Consider the following 21310-nt stretch of genomic DNA (forward strand, 5'->3'; position numbering starts at 1 on the left):
ACTGCACATGGGCGCCAGCCCCACGCCCCCATCACCAAATACCAGCCTCTCCCAGTACCCCAGGAAGAGGCCGGCATATGAAGGCGCACAGGCCGCGCCCATGGCAGTGCCGCGCCGCTGTAACAAGAAAATATCTTTGAAAACAAAATAATTGTGTGACAGGGCGAAACTGAGAAACTCTAAGATCAAATCGCCCATAGCGCCACCCTGACCGGACATTTCAAGGAAGAAGTGCACCGCCCTAAGCCCATCCTCATGGGCTATACAGGTATACAGACCCTCGACGTCCGCTGTGACAATTATGGAGGACGATATGCTGATTGTCACAGCGGACGTCGAGGGTCTGTATACCTGTATAGCCCATGAGGATGGGCTTAGGGCGGTGCACTTCTTCCTTGAAATGTCCGGTCGGGGTGGCGCTAGGGGCGATTTGATCTTAGAGTTGCTCAGTTTCGCCCTGTCAGAAAATATCTTTGAAAACAAAATAATTGTGTATTTACAGCGGCGCGGCACTGCCAAGGGCGCGGCCTGTGCGCCTTCATATGCCGGCCTCTTCCTGGGGTACTGGGAGAGGCTGGTATTTGGTGATGGGGGCGTGGAGGCTGGCGCCCATGTGCAGTGTTGGCTTAGATATATAGACGACATTCTTTTTGTGTGGCAGGGCCCAGCTGAGCAACTTGATCAATTCATATAGCAACTCAATTCCAACAAGTTTAATATTAAATTAACCCATAAAAGTAGCAACCATGAGATTGACTTCTTGGATATCAAGATCCAAATTGACAATAAGAGGTCAGTCCAGACGGACGTATATCGTAAGGATACGTCCGTCAATGCGTTGCTACACGCCACATCCGCCCACAATCCACCTGTTATACGCGCCATCCCGACGGGGCAATTTCTGAGGATGAGGCGCATCTGCTCCTCAGATGCCTCCTTTGAGGCACAGGCAGCAGACCTTCGAGACCGCTTCCTCGATAGAGGATACAGCAACAGGAGTGTACAACGAGGCTACAATAGAGCCAAAAGAACTCCTCGGGTACAACTATTAAAATATGCCCCAAAAGATTCTAACAAGTCAGATTCCGCGGTGAGGTTCATTGGAACGTTCAGCCAGGAATGGACCACTATGCGTGACATTATGAAGAAACACTGGCCCGTGCTGCTCACTGATCCGGTCCTGGCAGAGACACTTCCTAAAAATCCCTTGATGACCCCAAGGAGGGCCAAAAACTTAAAGGACCATCTGGTGAGGAGCCATTATGTTCCTCCGAAATCGAATTATTTTGGTCCTAGAATCCAATTATGTGGCTGCTATCCCTGCGGCCACTGTGTGGCATGCAGTAATATTATCCGCAGCACATCCTTCTCCTCCTCGGACGGCCGAAATACATTTACCATCAAGCAGTACATCACGTGTAGTACTACACACGTGGTGTACTTTGCGACCTGCACATTTCCTCTGACCTATGTCGGCCTCACCTCAAGGGAGCTGCGTATCAGGGTCAGAGAACATGTGAGGGACATCTCTGCAGCGGCCTCGGCAACGGATATCACTCTCTTGAAAACTCTACCCAGGCATTTCAGGTTATACCACTCCTGCGACCCCTCTCAGTTGAAAGTGAGGGACATTGATGCCATAGATGGGGGTATCAGGGGTGGTGACCTGAAAAAACGCCTGGCACAATGTGAGGCGAAATGGATCTCGGTTCTGGACACATTGGTCCCCAAGGGACTAAATGAGTCCATTAGTTACTCATCCTTCCTTTAGACTGGAAGGATTTAGTGACCTTGGGCTTTCTTTTTGGACTACTCCTGAATGAACAATATTATATATAATATAGCATATGTAAATAGTTAATATTGGCAATTTTTTACCCCTCTGTGTAGATTTCATGTCTCCCTTCCTTTCATTCCTGTTTTTATTTTTATGTACATATTCCTCCCTTTTCTTTACGTCTCCAATGGCCCATCAATAATATTGCCTGTTCTTGTTTTCAGGATAAATAGTGACTTCTCTTTACAATTTATGAAGCGGTGTAGGAGGGAAGAACAAGAAGGATATCTTTATACATACACAGAAGCCTCCTACTTCAGCTCTTCTTTTGGACTCACAGACTTTTCCTGTATTGACTTCTTTGCCGCCTTCGTAGCAACATGGTACACACATCCCCGGATGTGTCTGTGCGCGTGCGGGGTCCGTCTCGCCTTGCCCTTTGTCATTGCTGCCGTCTATACGCCGCGCGCATGCGCGGGAGCTATGGCGACGCGTCCCCGCTCCCGCGCATGCGCTGACTGGCGTGACGGCGCAGTGACGTTTGGGCTCGGCGACGACGGTCTGCGCATGCGCCGATACGTCACTTCTGGGGAATCCCGGCTCATATCGGCGTGCATTTATAAACCGGCATTTGGTGGGCAAGCATCACAGCACCTTTTCCCCTGAAGAAGATAAGAAAATAGTCATTGAAACGTGCGTTGGGCTGGTATGAGGATGCTCTGAGACCTTAATTGGTTACCATCTTGGGTCGGTCATCTTTGGCTCCATGTCCCCCTCCTCATCCAGTGTGATGACTCCCTTAACTATCTGGGCACTTTGCAATATTTACTAGCCTAATTTGGCATCAACACTGAATTGTATATGTGTCAATTTGTCTATCGTGCCCCGATATAGCCATTACATTTCCCATGTCTATGTTTACAGACATCACATGTGTATTGGGATATGGGGGGGTAACAGGACATTGTCATTATTTAAGGTCTCTGTCCTTAAGTGTTTTTAATCTTGTAATGAATTGTCACCTGTCATAATAAAAACCTGTCATATTTTTGCACTTTAAAAGCTTGCCGTTCCTCTTTTCCCTATTATGTATATGAGCTTGTGCAGCAGGTGGGCCATTAAATTTAATTGGACCCCCTGCATTAATTGTCTGGTTTTGTGGAGTTTTTCTCTAATTAGCTTATTTTTTGCGTCTTGAGCGGCCATTTTTTAATGGTACCATTTTTGCGCAGATGCTACATTTTGATCGCCTTTTATTGTATTTTGCGCAAAACTTGCGGCGACCAAAAAACGTAATTTTAGCGTTTGGAATTTTTCTGCCGCTACGCCATTTACCAATCAGATTAATTGATTTTATATTTTGATAGATCGGGCATTTCTGAAAGTGGCAATACCAAATGTGTATATTTATTTAACCCTTTAATTTTCAATGGGGTGAAAGGGGGGTGATTTGAACTTTTATGTTTTTGGGTTTTTTTTTAAACTTTTTTTTTTTTTTTACTTTTTTTTTATTTTACTAGTCCCCCTAGGGGCCTATATGGATCAACAATCCGATCGCTCTGCCCCATCTGTAGATCTCAGCTACAGAGCTGAGAACTGCAGATATGCTGCTTTACTCTCAATGCTGGAAGTATGCCGGCACTAAGAAAAAGTGACTCATGTTAGCTACAGGCGTCATCACATGACCTTGTGCTACCATGGCAACCACCAAAAGTCACGTGATCACGCACGTGACTTCCGGTGGGGGCAGCGGTAAGTGAAAGTAATGGCCACACGCATATACATCTCGCTGCCACACTTTGGCAGCCAGAAGTAAGGGGTTAAAAGTTGCAGGTGGAAGTGATTCCACTCGTAACTTGCAGGCATACGTCAGCTGTTAAAAACAGCTGATATGTGCGCGGATCGCTGCGACCTGCCCACGGCAGGGGGAGGGGATTAACCTCACACGATCCATGACGGATATATCTGTCATGGGTCGTGAAGGGGTTAATTCCTCCCCCTTCCAGGAGATGTGGTATGTACAGTCACACATGACCTTTACACAGTACATAGCAGGAACGCATGTATAAGGTTATTTCAGAACAGGAACATTTTTTTTAAAATCACATCCAATTGTGGAATTTATTATTCCAAGATCTAACGAGTAAAATAAAGTTTGTGACAAAAACCTCTCTAACAGGATTGATTCAGATATATATCGGGAGTGCATTCTGACCCATAGCCATTCTTAAAACTAAAGATATTATTTCAGTCAAAAGGAAGTAACTGTTCCTTCAAGGATCTGAAATATATACGGTAAATAAAAATGTTTCTTTTATATGGAGTCTGTGAAATCGTATTTATACCTGTAAAGATCTAGTAAAACCAGTTAACTTGTTACTGTTTTACAGACATTTACATCATGATTAACAGTATTCTTCTAATAAAAGCATCAAATGCCAAGAGGTCGTGTGCAGTATACCCCGAGGTTATACACCGGTAGACAAAGTGAGCTAGTATACTCGCCAGAATTTTACAGGATTTGGAAACCTGACAGGTTTTCAGGAGACTCATTCTGCAGTCTGGTATGTTCAGGGAAGCATAGAGGTTGCAGTAGCCAAATGATTAAAAAAAATTATAAAAATAATTCCCAATTCTAAAAATGATTTTTAGGCAAAGAAATACAACACACTTCCGTGAAGGTGTGCATATGCTTTCATTTAAGTTCTAGCAATTGGAAGGGTTGTTTGGGACGTGTTTAAAACATGCAAGGGAATGAAACCTGATTGATACCAACAGTGTGCAATGCATTCCCTTTTAGGATTCCCCTATATAATATGCTTGTCATATGACGGCTCATATGCAATTAGTATAATTGAGATTTTGTGCCAAGTCCGTGCCAAGGAAATGGTGAACACATGATGACAAGTATGCAAATCTAATAAAAATTCCGGGAGTGAGCGGAGTCCCAACAGTTACCACATTACACACTGTTCGAATGCCACTTGTCATAATCCCTTGCAAATTTTACACCTGTCCTGTGCAACCACTTTACAACAACATAAACAGAACAGACAGAGGAAACGACACTAGACTCTCCTAATCTCTATGCGTATTGTAAAAAAAATAACTTTAAGGCTAAGTTCACACAGGTCATTTTGCTGCCTTTTTTGCTTGCTTTTTCCCTTGTTATATGCAAATCCATGCTACACACACAGACAGACACACAGACAGACACACAGACAGACACACAGACAGACACACAGACAGACACACAGACAGACACACAGACAGACACACAGACAGACACACAGACAAACACACAGACAAACACAGACAAACACACAGACACACACAGACAAACACACAGACACACAGACACACAGACACACACAGACACACGCCACCTGTGTTTTTTTTCCCTGACTTTTGTCAACACCTTGGTTTTTGCTCAATTTTTGAAATATTGAGCACGTCAATTCTTTTCACCGTCTTTGCAAAACCTCGCCAAAAAGACGTCAAAACTGCAGGTTATTTCCTGGCAAAAGATGAGGTTTTGCTGCAGAAAAAAACTGACCAAAAATGCCCTGTGTGAACATAGCCTTAAAGAGTTTGGCCAGCTTTTGTTAGTGCAGCTTTCCTCACAATCACACCAACTATCCATAAAGTAGCTGCTGATGAAGGGACATGTAACCAGATCAGTCCATCATTCTCCTCCAAGAAAAAAGCAGCTTTCCCATGTGAGGTTTTTACGATTGGAGGAAGCTGACTGATTGGTCAGGTCATCATCTGCTTCTCCATCAGCTGCCATTTTATGTACAGAAATGATGGTCACTTTGTGAGGTAAACTGTGATTAATTAAAGTCACTAGGTCCTTTAAAGAGTTGTTCTAATCTAAGTATCACACCACTCACCAGCCAGCAGATTTCCCGACTGCCCAATGGCGATGCTGGGGTGACAGTGGAGGATAGCAGCATTGTTATACCACTTGCCTGAATGGTGTGTGCTACGATGACGTTATATGAGGCAGTCTGCAAATGCAACACTGACAGCACAAGGGAGCTGAAGGTGGCGGGGATCAGTAACTGATGGTATATTTCAGTGATCCCAGCTGGTTTCAGTGCAGTGCTTACATGCTCAGTAGGAAATAGCTTGGAAGCACTCTGCATATTCAGCCACCGCTGCTAGACTCCAGAGGTGGCTGGTCAACTTGGCAATGAATAGCAAACAGTAAAGTAAAAAGTTAAAAAAAAAAAAAAAAAAAAAGAAGACAGAATGGAGGCAAACTTTTATAGGAAATTGTTTTAAAAGTTGTCTGGAATATTTGCATAAACCTGATGAAAAAAAACACTGTAGCTATCAATTTCTCATAAAACTGTTATATTGTATTTGTACCAGTGACAACTTCATTCTTTGAAATGTCTTATTTGTCAAAACATGTTTAGGAAATAGGAGACGTGAAGCCGCATACCTTCGCCTGAATTGTCCGCAAATTGACTAAGTGCACATCACAAGGCATTGAAGACTGAAGAGGAGAAAAGGCATCTAGTAGTGGAGGAGCACCAAAATCAGCCAATACGGCCATAGAGATGACAGGAAGGTTTAAGAAAGATGATGTGATATGACTTAATAGAGATGGAAAGCTGACAGACTTCTTTTCTTCACCCTGATGGAGAAAATATGGGAAAAGTTACATTAAATATTCATTAATTTAAGCACACCTAAGCGACAAATTGCTTGTACTGAAATCTAGATAACATTGTATTAGTTTTATACCCTAGGTAACAGAAGGTATAATATACTCTGTAGCATCAGTTTTTCCTGGTCTTCTGATGGGCAAAATATAGAAGTCCGAATTCACCTGTCACTGCTTCCAGGACCTATGGCTAGGACCTGAAAGTAGAGACTTCAAGCAAAGCAAGTGCTAAAAAAATATATATATCACTGGCTAAGCTGGTCCTGTATTGAGAAAGGTGCCAGAAGTAGAGACCACCTGAGGCCCGGTTAGCATTGGAATGGATGTTCCAGGAGAATAGTGAGACCATTACCATTGTGATTTCATTTTTTTGTAAGTACTATGAGCCCCATGCCAAAAAAGTTGCTCTTTAGACAACCCTGCTGCTGCTAGGTGGGTCTTGTGGTTTCCATGCCTCTATGGTCATTGGTCAGAGCCATTTTGGAGGCACGTTATGGCTCATCGGTGAACCCTTTGAGGTCACAAGTTGTTGATAGAACCATATTGTGTTCTTATTTTAATTTGTGCAAGCAGAACATGGGAAAGACACAGAAGAGAAATAGAACAACAAATGCTTAATACATAGGAAGCTTCCGAAAACTGTAGACCAAGTGAACTGGCAGGATGAGGCAAGGCAATGCTAACTTATTTTAACACTGTAGTTTCAACATCCAATATTGTTGTTTATTTCCCTTTTACTAGCCAGGTTTGGAAAGTGTCAAAGCTAATTAGCTTGCAATGTTTGTGATAGATTCACGGTTTCTAAAGTCATGTCTAATACCAGACGATAAACCATACATAACTCCACAAATGAGCACAGGTCCATACAAACATAAGGTTGATATGGTGGTTAAAAGGGTCACATTGGGGGTCAGTGTCATTACTTAAAAGAGATTATAAAACTAGGGACCAAATACAAGAAAAAAAAAACTTAATAAATGTAACTCAGGGAAATCATTAAAGGAAACTGGGCACATGCTCGTCAGCAGATGGTGAGTAAAATGACGGTGTGGGCATTCTCCAACGTTGCCATCACCGCTGCACACTTTACTGCTGACAACATTACAAGGCAATTGTGCTTAGAAGAATGAAATGTTGACCATGAATTTAACATACCTCTTCTACGCCAGGCCTTTTCTCTAACAGAAGTCTGAATAAATTAAAAGTGATTTTGTTATCCTGAAGACCTTGCCCAAGACCACGGTTATCATCCTGCATCAGGCGACGGTCCATGAATACTTCTAGCTGACCTTGGGTGTAAAATGAGGCAGCGGTTAACACAATCAAACGTCTGGAAACATTACATTTAAGATGCAGCTCAACATTTCGCTGCTTTCATTTTCTCTATAAAACAGATACAGATGTCAAGCTTAATAATCATTGGAGCATTTGTAAAATTACAACAGAAGGGAAGAAGCAAGCGGATCAGAAAAAGAGAGCAATTTATTCCATCTCTTTAGACATGTCTCATTCTACTAGATTAAACACTTGCAGAGGGAAACTGACTTTCATTGCCGCTCTTTCATGGTGTAGTATAATCTGCCTAAAAAGTACTAATACCTCACCTCTGATCCGGACCGTTGACCCCATTAAGTCTCGCAGTAAATAGCAACCACAGCACATAGGGCCCAAATATACACGTTTTTGGTAATATTTTTACACAATTTTTCTTTTAAAAAGTAACCAGATGGGAATGTTGGCCTCATCAAATTAATTACATTGCTGGGTGTGGTAGTAAAAGACAAGTTGTAACATAGCCTCCTGACCATGAATGAACATCCCAGTGCGTCGACCCTCTGCATTATTTCCCACCGTACGCTATCCCAATAGCGCGATTGATGCCTGTTCACCTTTTATAACCGTGAAGTAGTGAGAGGTCAGTCAAGCTCATGTTGGCGATGTTAAGCAGGTAGTACTGAATACGATCGATGGAAAAGCCGGGAAACGGACCACCCTCGGTGCTTTTGCATCCCACATAAAGATTGAAAGTTAACGTGTGAATTACCCTAAACAGCATGTAATTAATTTTGTGGCCCTAAAGCCCCTGGCAAGTTCCTTTGAACAATTTAGTATAATAGTTTGTTATTATCCCTATAATCCAAGTCATAATTTAATTTTTCCATCAACAAAGCTTTATGAGTATTTGTTCTTTGCAGGAAGAAAAAAAACTCCCAGATTTCCTTGGTGCAATTTCAGTAAACATAGAAAGTATAAAAAGTGAATGGCATCCTTTGATTTGATAACCAAAAATAGGTTTGCATCTATTTCAGTCATATTAGCCCACTTACTCTAGGATAAGATGAAGAAAGAAAAAAAAAAAGCCGAAAATCAAAAGTCCTAACAGAAGTTTATAGAAAATGGAACAGATTCAGGCCTCATTCTCATGTCCATGTTCACACTCTTAAAAAAAGAATGGTACCGGTGTCCTCTGGGCTTTGCGCCTGCATGTTGACCCTGCATGTCGCGCCAGGGCTAGGCACCCTTGTGTTGCGCCGGGGATTTGCGCCCGCGTGTCACGGTGCACCGATGCTTTGCGCCCACGTGGGTTTTTACCATCAGTGTTTTTCACGTATGCATAAACAAAATGACAAATCTACTCCTATCCTTTGCAGTTTTAAACATGGACTGCACATGGATGCCAGCTGTGTGTTGTTCGTGTTTTTGATGAACCAATAGACTTTTAATGGCTCTTTTCATCTATGGTATCTGGAAAAATCGGACATGTCTCCATGAGTTTTGCATGGACAAGCGGTCTGTGGAAAAACATGGACATATGAATAGCACCATAGATTATAATGGTTAAAAATAATAAGTGATGTATGCGGATAGAACACACATGCGCAATACAGATGCTTGAATGAGGCCTCCATGAAGCCTTTCACAAGTGTTTTTCAATGAAAGCAATTTAACAAAAACTGTAAAAGTAAAATATATATATATATATATATATTATATACACATATACATATATACATACATATACATATACACACACACACATATATATATAAAAAAAAAAAAATCAGTAAAGTACGCTAAAATCCATGCATGTAAAAGTAAAGAGAAAATCACTAGGTGCGCAGTAATATTTCAAAACACAATGTAAGAGGGTCACTACAACAGTTTGATAGTGAAACACCATCACAAAGTCCTCTGGACTGATATACATAAAATGGTCACCGCACAACCAATACAGACGTTTTGGAGACTCAGACAGGTGGAAGTTTTTGCTATTCAGCTGCACAGACAGATATTTGTTTACTGACCCGCTGCTGTGAATACGAGCCATTTTATTAAATCCATTTTAAATGAATAAACAATCGTCTCACGGTTTAATTAGATCAGAAATTCCTTCGGCCAAAACCTCTGCATGAAGGCAAACAATGTAACAGCAAAAGGTCATGTAGGTAAGGAAAAGTCAAGAACAGAAGAAGAGCGTAATCAACTCACCACTTCGTAAGCTGGCAATGCCCAGAGACTGCGCTGTGTGTAACGTTAGTCGGCTGGCCTCATCCTGAATGTAAGCCATCGTACACATTGGATACACATTCGCTTGAAGAGGTAATTTGCTCAATGTTTGTCTTGGTTGAATCTGACAAATATTTGGCATAAAATGCAGATTAAAGACTTTATCTTAGAATAAAATATCAAAACAACATCGATTCATTGGAGACATAAAACACTTTCTTTTTGAGGTGGAAAAATCCACTGTCAAGTGAAATCCATATTTTTTTCTTCTATATACGGTATATCCACGTATTCAGTTGAATTCTTTATATAGCATTCCAATAACTGAGAAATCTGCATGAGAGAGTTGTGACAATGTCTCATTTTGTAAGTTATGCGGAAATACATTTTCTACACTAAAAATGCACTTCTGGTCACAGTTTTTTCTTTTTTTTTTTATTAAACAGATGAGTACGTACAGAATAACTGTCAAACATTTTAGATTGCTTTATAGCTGTCAGCTAGAAGTCGTTCCATTCCCTAAATCTTTTGGCCTCCTTAAAATTTGGCCTTCAATACTCAGATTAAAAAGCGGGTCCAAATTCATCTTACTACAACAGACTACATTAAAGGATGTCATCCACGTTTGGGAACAGGTTTCATTCTTGCCTACAGAGGTCAGCAGAAATGAGTACACCCCAACAGACTTGTCAGAAAACCTTTAGTTTCCTTTCAGAATCAACATTTTCTATGGGATACCAAACTACAAGATACTCTCACAAATGTGGGCTATATTGATTATAAACATGATTATTTTACACACACCACAAAAAGTAAATTTTGCTAAAAAAATTAATTCAAGACCATGTTGCAAAAATGAGTACACCCCAAAGAGCATCTTAGGAACCTAAATGTCTATGAGGCGACTGAACATGGGTTGTGAAACCCGCGGACAGTCAGTGCATTGTGGTCCGTGAATTTCAGGAACGTCTGCATGAGCCCTAATAACCCAGGTAGTTACAGCCAAAAAGAGGCTATAGAACTGCTAGGTATTTAAACCAGTCACCCCGGGTGATTTTCTATTTTTTCCTTCCCCTTCTTTCAAGAGCCATAACTTTTTTTATTTTCCATGACTGTAGCCATATGAGAGCTTATTTTTTTTGCGGGATGAGTTGTACTTGTGAAATAAAACATTGATTTTATTATATAGTGTACTGGAAAAAATGGGGGAACAAATCCAAAGTGAGTGAAAAAAAAAAACAAAAAACACCAACAACCTGCAATTTCACATTTTTAATTTATTTTTTTTATTTACCATGATCACAATATGGTAAAACTGACCTAGTAATATGATTCAGTATGGGTTTGTAGATACCAAACATGTATACATGTATTTTTTTTTATTTCAATTAATAAAAAAAAAATTCTGAAATTTATACCAGTAAAAAATTGGCGCTTTTGTTGCCATTTTCCAAGAACTGTAGCGTTCTTATTTTGGGATCTGAGGCTGTGTGATGGCTTATTTTTTGCATCTTGAGCTGACACATTCTTACACATACCATTTCTGGGTGGATACGAGGTTTTGATCGCCTACTATTGCATTTTATTGTAATGCTGCGGCGACCCAAAAAAACCCCCGTAATTTTGGCGGTTTAATTTTTTCCCATTACGCTGTTTACCGATCAGAATAGCACATGTGTATTTTTTTTATTGTTTTATTTTCAATATTACAAAAAAGAGAATTTTGTTTACTTACCGTAAATTCTTTTTCTTATAGTTCCGACATGGGAGACCCAGACCATGGGTGTATAGCTAGTGACCTCCGGAGGACACACAAAGCACTACACTCAAACGTGTAGCTCCTCCCTCCGGGCTATATACACCCCCTGGATGACAATCTACCCAGTTCAGTGCAAAAGCTGAAGGAGGACATCCACCCATAAGTAGAGATAGAGTAAAACTCGGCAAAACCAGCACTCTGTCTACTAACAACAGCCGTGAAGCACACGGAACAAAAAAACTGCCAACAGGCAACAGGGAGGGAGCTGGGTCTCCCATGTCGGAACTATAAGAAAAAGAATTTACGGTAAGTAAACAAAATTCTCTTTTTCTTTATCGTTCCTTTATGGGAGACCCAGACCATGGGACGTTCTAAAGCAGTCCATGGGTGGGAAATAAACGAAACGGAGAAGTAGGCAAAACCTAACTTCACAAATGGGCGACAGCCGCCTGAAGGATGCGTCTGCCCAAGCTCGCATCTGCCGAAGCATGAGCATGCACTTGGTAGTGCTTAGAAAAAGTGTGCAGACTGGACCAAGTGGCAGCCTGACACACTTGCTGAGCCGTAGCCTGGTGCCTGAAAGCCCAGGAGGCACCGACAGCTCTGGTCGAGTGCGCCTTAATCCCCGACGGGGGAGGCACCTGAGAAGATTGGTAGGCATCGGCGATAGCCGACCTAACCCAACGAGCCAAGGTCGGTTTAGACGCCGAAAGGCCCTTGCGCTGACCCGTGGTTAGTACAAAAAGTGAGGTGCACCGCCGAAAAACGGCGGTGCGAGACACATAGATTCGGAGCGCCCGCACCAAATCTAAGGTGTGCAACGCCTTCTCAAAGCGATGCACAGGGGCCGGACAAAAAGAGGGCAATGAAATGTCCTGGTTAAGGTGGAAGGAAGACACCACCTTAGGGAGAAAGTCCGGAGTCGGACGAAGACCCACCTTGTCTTGGTGAAACACCAAAAAGGGGGATTCCGAAGAAAGCGCAGCCAAATCAGAAACTCTCCTGAGAGAAGTTATGGCTACTAGAAAGACAACTTTCTGTGAAAGTCTAGACAAAGGAACCTCCCTGAGAGGCTCAAAAGGGGGTTTCTGTAAGGCCGTGAGGACCAAATTAAGGTCCCAGGGATCCAAGGGTCGTCGGTATGATGTGAGATGCGCCCTGCATGAAGGTGCGCACCTGAGCCAGTCGGGCGATACGCCGCTGGAACAATACCGACAAAGCCGACACCTGTCCCTTAAGTGAATTGAGGGACAGACCCAACTGTAGACCCGACTGTAGAAAAGACAGGATGGTCGGCAAGGCGAACGGCCAAGGAGCATGGCCGGAAGAGCGACACCAGGACAGGAAAATTTTCCAAGTCCTGTGGTAAATCTTAGCCGAGGAAGACTTCCGAGCCTGAGTCATGGTGGAGATGACCTCAGAGGGAATGCCTGAAGCCGTCAGGATCCAGGACTCAAGAGCCACGCCGTCAATCTGAGAGCCGCAGAATTCTGGCGGAAGAACGGACCTTGAGAGAGAAGGTCTGGGCGGTCCGGAAGATGCCACGGCACCCCTACGGACAGGCGGAGCAGGTCTGGGTACCAGGCTCGCCTGGGCCAGTCCGGAGCAATGAGTATTACTCGACGGCCCTCCATTCGGATCTTGCGCAGAACCCTGGGCAATAGCGCTAGAGGGGGAAACACATAGGCCAGACTGAACTGAGACCAATCCTGAACCAGTGCGTCTGCTGCGAAGGCTTGAGGATCGTGGGAGCGAGCCACGTAAACCGGAACCTTCTTGTTGTGCCGGGAAGCCATTAGATCTACTTCCGGAGTGCCCCACTTGCGGCAAATTGACCTGAACACTGACGGATGCAGTGCCCACTCGCCGCCGTCCACGGTTTGACGGCTGAGATAATCGGCCTCCCAGTTTTCCACGCCTGGGATGTGGACTGCGGATATGGTGGACTTTGAGTCCTCCGTCCACTGGAGGATTCGTTGAACCTCCAACATCGCCAGACGGCTGTGAGTTCCGCCCTGGTGATTGATGTAGGCAACCGCTGTCGCGTTGTCCGACTGAACCCGAATGTGCTTGCCCGCCAATAGGTGGTGAAAGTCTAGGAGAGCTAGAAACACGGCTCTGATCTCCAGCACATTGATCGGGAGGGCTGATTCGGACGGAGTCCAAGTGCCCTGTGCTCGGTGATGGAGAAACACCGCTCCCCAGCCGGAGAGACTGGCATCCGTGGTGAGGATCACCCAGGACGGAGTCAGGAAGGACCGTCCCTGTGAAAGGGAGAGGGGCTGAAGCCACCACTGAAGGGAGTTCCTGGCCTGTGATGACAGAGCCACCAGCCTGTCCAAAGAAGAGATCCGCTTGTCCCAACAGCGGAGAATGTCCAGCTGCAAGGGACGCAGATGGAACTGGGCAAAGGGAACCGCTTCCATGGACGCCACCATCTGACCCAGCACCTGCATGAGGTGTCTGATGGAATGACGGCGGTGCCTCAGCAGAGAGCGCACTGCCAGACGAAGGGACTGCTGTTTGACTAAGGGCAACTTGACAAGTGCCGGCAGAGTCTCGAATTGCATCCCTAGGTACAAAAGTACCTGGGTCGGGGTCAGAGTCGACTTGGGGAGGTTGACAAGCCACCCGAATTGGACTAGAGTGGCGAGAGTGAGCGAGACACTCCGCTGACAGTCTACACTGGATGAGGCCTTGACTAGAAGGTCGTCCAGGTAAGGAATCACTGCCAACCCCTGGAGGTGCAGGACCGCAACCACTGCTGCCATGACCTTGGTGAACACTCGGGGGGCCGTGGCTAAGCCAAAGGGAAGAGCCACGAACTGGAAATGTTCCTCTCCGATCGCAAAGCGTAGCCAGCGCTGGTGTGAAACCGCAATAGGCACATGCAGATAGGCATCTCTGATGTCGATGGATGCCAGAAAATCTCCCTGGGTCATTGAGGCAATGACCGATCTTAGAGATTCCATGCGAAAGTGCCGCACCTGAACATGCTTGTTGAGAAGCTTGAGATCCAGGATGGGCCGGGAGGAACCGTCCTTTTTGGGAACTAGAAAGAGGTTTGAGTAGAAACCTCTGAACCGTTCCCGGGCGGGGACCGGAACAATTACACCGTTGGTCTGCAGGGATGCCACGGCCTGAGAGAAGGCGGCGGCTTTGGAGCAGGGGGGGGGGTGGACAGAAAAAATCTGTTTGGCGGGCTGGAGGAAAAAGGTATCCTGTAGCCGTGGGTGATGATATCCCGCACCCACTGATCGGAGACGTGTTGCAACCACACGTCGCCAAAGTGGGAGAGCCTGCCCCCGACCAAGGACGTTGCTGGCGCGGCCAGATAGTCACGAGGAGGCTGCCTTGGTGGCAGCGGCTCCTCCGGTCTTTTGAGGACGCGGCTTTGCGCGCCAGTTGGATTTGCGATCCTTGGCGGTAGTGGACGAGACTGTGGGCTTAGAGGATGACCAGTTAGAGGAACGAAAGGAACGAAACCTCGATTGGTTCCTGCCCTGGGTAGGTTTCTTGGCTTTAGCTTGTGGCAAGGAAGTACTCTTCCCGCCAGTAGCTTCCTTAATTATGTCATCCAGCTGTTCCCCAAACAGCCGTGACCCAGTAAAAGGGAGACTCGCAAGGTACTTCTTAGAGGAAGCGTCCGCTTTCCACTCTCGAAGCCACAAGATCCTGCGGATCGCGAGGGAGTTAGCGGAAGCCACTGCCGTGCGGTGAGAAGCCTCCAGGACGGCAGACATGGCGTAGGATGCAAAAGCCGAAGCTCGGGAAGTTAAGGCATCCATCTCAGGAATAGAGTCCCTGGAAAGGGAATGAATCTCCGCCAGAGAGGCAGAGATAGCCTTAAGAGCCCACACCGCCGCAAAAGACGGAGAGAAGGAGGCTCCTGCCGCCTCAAATACAGACTTGGCCAGAAGGTCAACCTGGCGGTCAGTGGGATCCTTAAGAGAAGTGCCGTCGGCCACCGCAACTACTGTGCGGGCTGAGATTCTGGACACTGGAGGGTCCACCTTTGGGGACTGGGCCCAGTCCTTAACCACCTCCGGTGGAAACGGGAAACGGTCATCTGAACTACGTTTCGGAAAACGTTTGTCAGGACAGGCCCTAGGCTTGTTAACAGTGGTCTGAAAGCTGGAGTGGTTAAAAAACATACTCCTAGGTTTCTTAGGAGAGGTAAACTGGTGTACCTCTACCAGAGAGGGTTGATCCTCTGACTCCTGTGGGTTGAGGTTCAGTACGGAGTTAATGGACGCAATCAAGTCACTAACGTCCGCATCACCCTCAGACAAATCAATGGGGTACATAGAGGCAGCGTCTGAGCCCACAGTAAAGGAATCCTCCTCACCCTGCACCTCGGCTTGTGAATCAGAGCCGTGGGACGAGGAAGGAGAAGGGTCCGTGCGTCTCCGTTTAGGGGGACGGGGTCCTAGGACCTGCTCTGAGGGCTCTGCAGAGCTCGGAGCCGCAGAGACACCCTGAGAGGGAGGCTGATGCATAGACAGCAGCGTCTGGGACAGCTGCCCCATGGAATCGGCAAACGACTTGGAAAGAGCCTGTGAAAAGGATGCTACCCAAGCCGGGGGTTCAGCCACCGGGACCGAAGCAGCCTGAGGGACCCCTGAGGAGGCTCCAGGCTGAGACACAACCATATTAGCACAGTTATCACAATGTGGGTACGTGCTAGGCTCTGGCAGAATTAGCTTGCAAGCAGTGCATATAGCATACATGTTTGCAGCCTTGCTCCTAGTGACAGACATGCTGCTGTGGAGGAAGCTCTGCAGCCAAAACACACTCCTGTAGAAAGCCTGAGTGTATAAAAAACCACAACCATAGGTTGTGGCTTACCAGCCCTGCTCTCTGTGTCCTCCGGATTTCACCGCTCCCCTGTAAAGTGACAGCTTTCCAAAAAGTATGCAGCTGCAGCATCCAGCGCTTCTCAGTGATAAAAACGCTGATAAAATGGCGCTGGGAGAAGGAGGGGGGGCGTGTATAAGCCCAGGAGCGGGAAAACAGAAGCACAGAGATACAGGGGGGTAGACAGGGGAGGGGACATCTCCTTAGAGAGGAGTGCCCTCCCCTCTGCTGGCCGGGCGGTGGGCGGCGCTGTATGCAAAACATACAGCAGAAGCCAAAAACGAAACTAGGCCCAAACTGAAGCCGGGGCCTAGATTTTAAAGTGCGGCCGACGAGCAGGCACCGTCGGCGCGGTTCTCATGGGAAATTCCCAGAACCGGCCGAAATTAACAGTAACGCTAAAGCACATACTGCCCCCATAATAAAAGCACCCGGGACCCCTGAAAAAACGTCTCAATACTTAGCTTTGAGACGCAGGGCCATGTCCCTGAGTGGGGTTACCGCTCCTTCCAGCAGGGACCAGACAGGGCTGCGGATGGAGCCGGCCTCCTGCAAGCAGAGAGGACCGTGATGGCTCCCACTTCAAACAGAGCCTCGACAGAGGATGCGAAGGAGCACGGCATGTGAAGGCTCCAGCCTTATGAAGATCAACCTTAACAGCACCCCGCAGAGTGGAGCGTGAAGGGACATGCCGGGAGTCCAGACTGGACCCGCTTTTCTTCCAAATCTTTAAAAAATTAAAATAAAATTGAAAAAAATATGAGGAAATAAAAGTGTGTGTATCCTCCTGAAACACAAAGCGTTGAACTGGGTAGATTGTCATCCAGGGGGTGTATATAGCCCGGAGGGAGGAGCTACACGTTTGAGTGTAGTGCTTTGTGTGTCCTCCGGAGGTCGCTAGCTATACACCCATGGTCTGGGTCTCCCATAAAGGAACGATAAAGAAAAGGAGGGCGCTTTCAACTTATTTTTGTTTTATATTTTTTTTAAACTTCTTCCACTTTTTATAGTTTTTACTAGTCCATTTAGGCGACTTGAAGATGTGATCATCGGATCGATTGTGCTGTACAGTGCACTGCATCAGTACCGCTCTGTACAGCAGAAATGTTGACTTCTGCATTCACAGGAAGTTTGTCATGACAAACACAGGGTTCATCAGCTGACCCCTGGCTGACAATACATCGACGTCCCGTGATCACATCATCATGGGGGAGATTTGAACTTTTATTTTTTTCATATTTTTAAAAACTTTTTTCTTTTTACATTTTTTATGTATTTTACTAATCTGCATAGGAGACTATCACTGCACTGTCCGATTGCCTGTACATTTCCGCTGATCAGAGCGGCATTGCCGATCAGAAATTACTTAGAGTGTTACTTTTTGGACCTGCCACAGCACTGTACGTTATTGCTGAGTTATCACTTTCTATGGTGAGGTCACTGACATTAATAAGGCAGTGGCTGCAAACGGGAGATTGAGAGATGTTGGATACAGTCTTAGGAGTCCTTAGAGTGTTGTATTTTCTTAACAATTTAAGTACCAAATTTATTTGCAACAAATCAATTCGCTGGGGAGAGATTCACTAAACCGAATTTAATTTTCAAAAGAGTTGATCAGTTATGCTTTCTACTAAAATTTTAATTATGGCAAAGGAAGAAATAAAAAAATGAAAAAAAAAAACAAAATGAAAAAAAACCACATTTCTTTTTGGTGTAAGAATGGCCATACGGGTAATCATACCTGGAATCCATTGAGATCAGAATAAAACTTGTCGTGGCTGTTTACATCTGATGATATCCTCATAACAATCTCACGATTGAATTCCCCTCGGATATCTACGATATTAGACAATTCTGGAGACTGCCCTTCATGGCCTATAGAGGATGAAGATACGATACAACAGACAGCGCATAATTGAAGTTTTATACGACACCAATTTATAAAAACTTCACAAAACTATTAGCAAAGATACAGGTGACCAATTTGTTTTGTTTTCCTAAGAATTTTAGCTTCCTTTGTTTTCCTTATTCAATTTATATGTATGCATGCACCACGATGTACATTTATATGCCCATATCTTATATTCTTTTCCCCTTACACCTTACTTAAAGGGGTTTTCCCAAGAGCAAATTACATTTTAAAGTTCAATTTAATCAATAGAGCTTGGAACAATAATAATTTCCACAACTGGTTGTGTTAAAAAAAAAAAAAGAGTTCCTGTGCTGAGATAATTCTATAAATGTGTCCCTGCTATGTACTGTGTAATGGCCGTGTCTGAGCGTACAGGGACATGGTCTGATCCTACCACAGCATTATACTTTCTTTGAGGCAAGACATGTTTTAAAAACAGGCAGGGAAATGTTTAATCCTACAGAAAGAAACATCTATGATTATATATATATATATATATATATAATCTTAGCCCAGGAGATGTGGAATGATCAGACCATGTCCCTGTATAGTCAGACACGACCATTACACAGTACAAAGCAGGGGCACATACATATACATCTTATATATACATACACACACACATATATATATATATATATATATATATATATACACATGTATATATACATATATACACATGTATATATACATATATACACATGTATATATACATATATACACATGTATATATACATATATACACATGTATATATACATATATACACATGTATATATACATATATACACATGTATATATACATATATACACATGTATATATACACATATATACACATGTATATATACACATATATACACATGTATATATACACATATATACACATGTATATATACACATATATACACATGTATATATACACATATATACACATGTATATATACACATATATACACATGTATATATACACATATATACACATGTATATATATATGTATATATGTATCATATATATGTATCATATATATATATATATATATATATATATATATATATATATAGATACATATATACACATATATACATATACATATACATATATACACATATACATATATACATATATACTCCTGGTATAAGGATTGTGAAAACAGCCTGGTTTATAGTACTCCGCCCTATAAACCAGGCTGTGTTCACAATCCTTATACCAGGAGTCCTAGCTGCCCAGACATGGAGGTTAGTCCAGATAGTGGCATTTCAAGTTAGATTTTTAGTCTAGCTGCCCAGGCATGGATGTTTTTAACCTAGATAGTGGCATTTTAGTTAGGGACCCGGAATATTGAGATTTACCCATGCATTGGCCAATTCATAAACTAAAAATCTCATTTTTTCATATAGCAGTAATGCAGTACCAGAGTTCCCTTATACATTGATGGCATTTAGTGTGCGGCTGTATCCATTTTGTATTTGCTAGGTTTTTTCAGCTGGCACCTATACACACTTGTAGGATGTGCAGGTCAGTCTTTTGAAATAATTACACAGTACAAAGCATGGGCACATATATAAGATCTCAGAACAGGAACATTTTTTTAAAAACGCATCCAATTGTGGAAAATTATTATTCCAAGATCTATTGACTAAAATCAATTTGTTCATGAGGAAAACCCCTTTAACACACAAAAACTCTTATGTACTTATAAATGGTAAATATAGATAAACCCTTGTAAGTGTAAAAGAAGACTATTTTGCAAGAAGACTAAAGTAGAATGTATGGAAAATGTTAGAGGACTTGAAATTACAAATAAAGTGGTCCCCTGTCAATCACTGCGGGAGCACATTGTCCTAAAATCTTACCTTGAACATTGTAAAGGCGAACAGTATGTGTGATATGATTGAAGTAACAAACAACGTCACTAAAAACCTCTCCACGGGTGACCCTTACAATCGGTGGCTCATACACGTAAGGCTGAAAATATAAAAACAATATGTAAATGATCAACACAAAAAAAAATTGCATTTTTTCGTCAGTTACCCTATAGCTCATGACTTATTTTATCCTTTAAAGTCGGGTGAAATTAGTTCAAGCTTAACACATCTGAACCTCGTTTTCAAATTTTTGGCTTGGCATTTTTCTTAACACTTTCAGTGTTTTGGTCAATTTTTATAAATTTTGAACTCATGGCGTTTTATGGCCCTAACCCTTTTCCTTCGACTACATAAAATATAAAAACTGGCACTCTCCGATAACAAATTAGAGAGTTTAAATAGCGTAGACAATCCATCATTTAGAGAGAGGTTCAGCTCCATCCACCAAAAAGACACGTTTTCACGTTTGCTTTAATAAAAAAAAAAACAAAAAACAACCGAACAACAACCACCACCAAAAGGAAAGGAAAAGGACGTTTTCAGCAATTGGAATTTTTCCCCGATTTCTGGTACATTATAGGATAAATTGAATGTGGATATTTTAAACCTCAACTTGTCAAAAACAATGGGGAAATGAAGAAAAATAAATAAAATTATGGCTCTAGGAAAAAGGGGCAAGATAAAAAATTAAACTAAAAACCGGAAAATAGACATGTCAGGATGGGGTCAATAATGATACTAAAACTGGTATCCTCTGCTAGATGACTAATCTCATGGTAAGTACTGGCAGCGATCACAGTCTGGGTGCGTTCACACGTCCTATTGGAGGGCAAGATCTTATAAGAAATAGGATGACAGACTGTGAAGTGTGCCTTCACGGTATATTATCATGTGCTATAATCAATCATACAAGTCTAACATTTATATTATTTGTACATTTATATTACAATTTCCATTT

The 21310-nt window shown here is 43.4% G+C and overlaps 1 protein-coding gene across 1 annotated transcript in view; it reads right to left on the reverse strand.

Moving 5' to 3' along the window:
• Positions 1-21310, reverse strand: part of MAN2A1 (mannosidase alpha class 2A member 1) — a 190029-nt gene that overhangs the window by 16953 nt on the left and 151766 nt on the right. The window contains exons 16-20 of the mRNA XM_075325021.1: positions 20341-20452; positions 18317-18450; positions 9942-10083; positions 7608-7741; positions 6228-6422 (exon numbers count right to left, since the gene is read on the reverse strand). Coding sequence (XP_075181136.1) covers positions 6228-6422; positions 7608-7741; positions 9942-10083; positions 18317-18450; positions 20341-20452 — 717 coding nt within the window. The remainder of the gene's footprint in view (positions 1-6227; positions 6423-7607; positions 7742-9941; positions 10084-18316; positions 18451-20340; positions 20453-21310) is intronic.

Source organism: Anomaloglossus baeobatrachus, chromosome 1 (genome assembly GCF_048569485.1).
Source record: "Anomaloglossus baeobatrachus isolate aAnoBae1 chromosome 1, aAnoBae1.hap1, whole genome shotgun sequence".
NCBI lineage: Eukaryota > Metazoa > Chordata > Amphibia > Anura > Aromobatidae > Anomaloglossus > Anomaloglossus baeobatrachus.